This window comes from Mirounga leonina, unplaced genomic scaffold (genome assembly GCF_011800145.1).
Source record: "Mirounga leonina isolate KUSES-001 unplaced genomic scaffold, KU_Mleo_1.0 Mir_107, whole genome shotgun sequence".
Classification (NCBI taxonomy): Eukaryota; Metazoa; Chordata; class Mammalia; order Carnivora; family Phocidae; genus Mirounga; species Mirounga leonina.
This window is the reverse complement of record NW_023270233.1, coordinates 1160882-1166678: the sequence shown is the minus strand read 5'-3', so window position 1 is coordinate 1166678 and position 5797 is coordinate 1160882. Positions and strand designations below refer to the sequence as shown.

General features: G+C 36.5%; 1 protein-coding gene across 1 annotated transcript; it reads right to left on the bottom strand.

Annotated features, from left to right (window-relative positions):
* Positions 1–1471: 1471 nt before the first annotated feature.
* LOC118018501 (ATP synthase membrane subunit DAPIT, mitochondrial-like) lies at positions 1472–1755 on the bottom strand. The gene has a single exon (XM_035017061.1). The coding sequence runs from the start codon at positions 1753–1755 to the stop codon at positions 1579–1581; it is 177 nt and encodes a 58-aa protein (XP_034872952.1). The 3' UTR covers positions 1472–1578.
* Between the last annotated feature and the right edge of the window lie 4042 nt (positions 1756–5797).

The window sequence follows — 5797 nt, the reverse complement described above, 5'->3', positions numbered from 1 at the left end:
AAACTAAACAGTGCTACCACTGATAAGGTACAAGGGCCAGATGTTTAAACTGAGAGTATCACATGCATAGAAAATTAATGTATTTCATTAGGCTTTTAAAAATCTTGAAAATCTCATAAGAATGCTATTCAAGATTAATTGTAAAAGATGTGGAAGAAGTTCTACTGATGCCTGGGTAAGACTGACCAGCTCCCAAAGAAAACCCTAGAGGGTAGCAGTTCTCAGGTGAATTTACTGTAGTCCAAACTAGGGCCATGCAGTTTTCAGGCTAAGAAACCTGATTTGTCATCACTCTAGAGAGGAGCTATCATTTTGAAGGGCAGACTTATTAACTTCTTTCACAAAGACTAAAGTATAAAGGCTAGGCTATCAATATATCAATTTACATTGAGAATTATAAATTCCAAAGTGGAGGGATAGATGGTTTATCTAACCAGTGCATTCTCCCCCTATAGATAGATAGATGGGAAATTAAAATTTAACAGGCAATTTGCTTACTGAGCCAACATCCAGAAGAGAAGGATTAGTTTTCATTTTAATGTTTAATATCATCTGTTAAAGATGCTACATTTGTCTACACAATGGAGATATGTCTGCCTGACTTAAGGAAAATGTTTGGACCAAGATGTAGCTTCCTAGGATAATAATTAACTGGGAGCTTCTTAGAGTCTCACCCTCCTCTTTTTTATTTCTAGTTGCTCACCAATCCAGCACCTCTTTCTTTCTTTAGGAAGACCTGGGAGATATGAAAACTCTTTTGGGTAATTTTTGCATTATCTTGATTGAATTACTTATATATTGGTTTAGTTATTTAGTTCTAAGGTAATAATTTGACTTACTCTAAGATTCTTCATTTGCAGTGTTTTTAAAACTGTTTTTGAATGTATACAAACACATGGATCAATCCTCTTCTGGCCTCTATGAGTCTCAAATGAATATAACTTAAAAACACAATCCCTTTTCTGAGTTTTAAATCATTCATTTTCCAATGCAAACATCATGTTTTTTATGTCTTTTAAAGAAATTATACAAATTTAAAGTATCTAGAATTTAACTGCTCTTGTATTCCAAAAATGCTATTTCTTCTTTTGTATTCTCTTCAATATTATCATTCATTCCTTCCCTCAGTTAATGGAAAAGATTATTAGGATTTTCATCAACTACTGTATTTGTGGAAGTGTATTGTCTCTTCTACAGATTTTCTCTTTAATACACTCTATGATGTATCTAGGGAAATGCTGAGAAGTTAAGGAGTTTACCCAAAGAATACAGTCTTGTAGCTACACTTAAGCCCATTCTTTCTGACTCCAAAGATCTTAATTATACTTTTATGTCACAATTCTTCTAGACATCATCACTGCCTAAGCAATCACCCAAATTAAATCCTTAAAAGGATTCTCAACAGCCCATTTTCTCTCATTACCCTTATCTCTTGTGCTCAAATTCTATTTTTATTTCTTCTTCTTTTTTTTTTTCCAGGTTCATAATTTATTGTACAAATTGAGTATCACATGATGACTTGACATTAGCTTCTCCAGGCATGGGAACTTAACAGATGAGGTACAGGTTAAAATTTGTTTATGTTGCTTTCACAGCTGGTGTTTTTTTAGACCTTAACTTGAAGTATAAGATCATCAAAGCAATGCCTCCATATGTGACCAGTACACAATTCATTCTACCTGTGAGAGTATAAGAGTTGAAATATTTTTTGATACCAGTGAAATGGAACTGAGCATCAGTTTCTGGACCTGCCATGATTCCTTTTACCACTGCCTTATTATTCTTTTCATTATCTTCTACTTAGATCCCGATATTATTATCCTATCTCACGTCATTTTCTGTAGCCTGAAGCTAAGCTGGCTTCTATTATATTGTTATATGTAGCCATCTTAAATTTAAATCTGATCTGGTCATAGTCTCACTTTAAGTTCTCAAAGGACTTTTGTTGCCCCACTGATTAGGTATTTAGGTTGGCATATATTCCTTTTGTTCTCTCCTACCTGTGTCAGTTACCACTCTCCTTTTACCTAAACATTCTACTTTCTACTTCCATGCTCTCTTTAACAACTTCAAACTTTGTACATCCACTTCTCCCCACCATAACCTTTTTCTCTTTGGCAAAAGCCAATTATTAATAACCAAAAATAAGTTTAATGAGTGCCTACAATTTTTGATGCACTGTGCTAAAAGTTATTGAATTTTATTCACAAATAATCCTATGAGCTTGTATTATTGTTACATTTTACAGATTAAGAAATTATGACTCACAGAAATAATTTGTCGCAAGTCTCATATCTGATAATTTATACAACCTAGACATAAGGATTCATACTTTCCATGACAACAGAAAATAAAATGTACTCATCACTCTAAGATAGAAAGCTTTTAAGAGTTAAATATGGGGGCGCCTGGGTGGCTCAGTCGTTGGGCGTCTGCCTTCGGCTCAGGTCATGATCCCAGGGTCCTGGGATTGAGTCCCACATAGGGCTCCCTGCTCAGCAGGAAGCCTGCTTCTCCCTCTCCCACTCCCCCTGCTTGTGTTCCTGCTTTCGCTATGTCTCTCTCTGTCAAATAAATAAATAAAAAATCTTAAAAAAAAAAAAGAGTTAAATATGGAATTTCCAACACTGTAATAAAAAATTCAGATAAAATAGAATGTTCAAAATGAAAAAAGTAAACATATAAATTATTTATAAAAATAATAGTGCGCATTATAAAAATAAACAACTCAATTGAAAATGGGATTTATGAAATGAACTGAATTTATAATATATGGTTGCATTAATGAAAAAATCTATATTATAAAGAAAAGAATGTGTAGCATGATTAATAATGACTCTATTATGCCAAAAAAGTTATTGGGATCATAAAAGACGTATCAATATTTCTTGTAATTTTAAAGTTCAGCTCAACTTTCACTTGTGGATGCTATTAGAAAAAAAATGAAAATGCATTAAGATAGATGTCCTTTTAGAAATCATCAGGGCATCTAAAGTAAATCAAAAAATCATTTTCAATGTTTCTTACTGAAATCCCATACTAGTATTTATGGCTGAATAAGGCCTTAAATATTTTTTTTCTAAAACACAATGGTATATATTTTAATACATTACAGAACATTTATAAATTAGTGCTGTCCCACTGGCTCAAGACCTTGGAGAAATTTAAGGCAGAGATTCAGAAGCTATTTGCCATTCACCAAGTCACACAGATTACTTGTTGTATCCCTTTGTGGTTTGAGTGTGCATTAAAGACCAAATCCTATTCATCACAATTTATTTTTAAATACCCATTGTGAGTCTTGGTTTTTGTTTTTACAAAGTGGATGGAAATAGCAAGGAAAGAACTAAAAATGTGATACCTCTGTAACTTGGCCACTGCATTCACTTGCTGTCTCCGAAGGTGTTCTCATGTATCCATGGAGGCCAGCTCAGCCTTCCAAGAGGCAGATTAGCACTGTTGGGCAGATTAGCACTGTTGGTTTTCTTGTTCTGGCACTTTGGATTGCCATGGGTTTATCTTTTGCCACTTGTTTCTTTAGATCTAATGGCAGTGCCATGCATATTTCTTTATATCTTTAAGCTCCATTTGTTTTTGTCTTGCTCTCAGGCTTCTGATGAACTTCTTGTCTTGCTACTTATTTTTTGTATAAGATTTCAGGTTGAATATCTGATCCCGCTCTATCATCTGACCTGCTTCCTTTACCTGCTTGATCATTTTTCCTTTTCCGTGTTCTTACTGCCAACACAATTACATAATTAACTCCCTCTCTCCCTGCACACACACAGAGTTGATTGGGAAATGTGAATTAGAAATTCCACTACCCCTACCATCAGAAAACAATACGGAATTTGGACATAAAATACATATTAACCTATAAAATCAATACATAGATGAAATCAGAGATACAGAGTCAACTTAAAGAAACGTAGCTCCCACTCATTTGGTTAGTAATATGATATAGAAAAAAAGAGTACTATTATATCTAGTATTCAATGCTTATATCTTTTTGTCCAAAAAAATAATAAGTAGATATAATGACATTCTTAGCCTACAATTTTATCATGATGTCATGAAAAATTTCTTTTTTTTTTAAAGATTTTATTTATTTATTTGAGAGAGAGAGAATGAGAGAGAGCAGGAGAGGGAGGAGGGTCAGAGGGAGAAGCAGACTCCCTGCTGAGCAGGGAGCCCGATGCGGGACTTGATCCCGGGACTCCAGGATCATGACCTGAGCCGAAGGCAGTCGCTTAATCAACTGAGCCACCCAGGCGCCCCGTCATGAAAAATTTCTAACATAGGTAACATGCTTGGTTGTTGTTATATCCTGGAATAAGGGTAGTCACAGCTGTAATGCACCTAGCTGCTTCTACAGGTATATCATCATCTGGTGATGGATTTTCTACACTAGTCAATAATGAGGTGCTAGTGAAGTTTCCATGTCTGTTAAGGAGGAGTTTGTTCTATAGCTCCTTCAAATACTGGTTCAGTTCACTTTCCCTTAAAAGGAAATTTGAAGAAGGTAAAGCACTCAGATTGTTTGCTTGATTGTTTCTAAAATTAATATTGCCAGTGCTCTAGAAGGTTGAAAGTGAGCATTGGTGGAGATACTGGGGATTGAGGAATTGGCCCCATGCCCTGGAGTTACCTGCTTTGCTAGGAGCAACACCTTACTGCTTAGGCCTGGAAATTGCTGACTCGTGCATTGTCTTCTTTCCCAACTCAGGCCCATCTCACTCCTGTTACTCTTTCCTATTACAGTTTTCCCTCTTTGTTCCATGCCTTTCCTAGGTTCTGCTAACTCCTCCTGTTGAATTACTCCCATCTCACTTTCCATCAGGCCCTTCCTATTTTTATTGTTTCAGCCTCTTGAATCTGCTCCTACCTTCAGCTTTGATGTTATGAAGACTGGTTTTTCCATCCAGTCTGTTGATTCTCCTGGAGAAGCAAGATGAGCTTCATCTACCAGAGGGGTGAGGGATAAGGCTAGACATGGTAGGAAGGCTAGGTCTCTTCCTTGTAGTGTGGTTGGGTTTATCTTATGGTAACTATAATTTTAAAACAGACCTCATTCTTTGAGGATGAAGTCTCCTTTCCAATACCTTTCTTACTGATCTGGGTGACAAATCCCTCTTATTAACATAATTCTGATCCCATTGTGAGAAAAGAGTAACTGTCACTTCATTTTGTGAAAAGAGCACTTCCCCCTTTCTTTATCTGAATTACATTACAAAACCTCCTCCATGGTAACATGGTGCTGTGTCCACATGGCTTTACTCTAATAACTAAATTTCTCTTTAGCCAGAGTATAAGACAAAAGAAGAAGGTAGGAGTTGAAGTGTGACTATCAAACAGAGCTGTGACATGAGGCCTCTCCACCTGGCTTGGGCCTCCCACAGCATAGCAAATAGGTCCTGAGGGGAAGTCAAAGAGGCAATGTGCAGATAACAAGTGTTCCATGAAAACTAGACAGGAGCTTTGTGGCCTTTATTGACCTAGACTCAAAAGTTACACAGCAGCACTTCCACCTTTGAGTCCCTAAGGCCAGACCAAATGCATGTGATGAGAATCAGGCTCCACATCTGGATGGGGCTCTAGCAAGGTCACTTTGCAGAAAAGCATGCAAGATAGGAGATACAGTTCAGTTACTTTTAGAAAATGCAATCTGGGACGTAAGTCGTACCTGCTGGGATCTGTTCAAGTTCCTGATCCACAGAATCCATAAGCATAATAGAACAGTTATTGTTTTACAGCATTAAGTCTTGGGGTAGTTTGCCATGTGGCAATAGACAACCAG

Coding starts and splice junctions, on each gene's coding strand:
- LOC118018501 (XM_035017061.1), bottom strand. CDS start 1,755: ATGGCAGGTCCAGAAACTGATGCTCAGTTCCATTTCACTGGTATCAAA.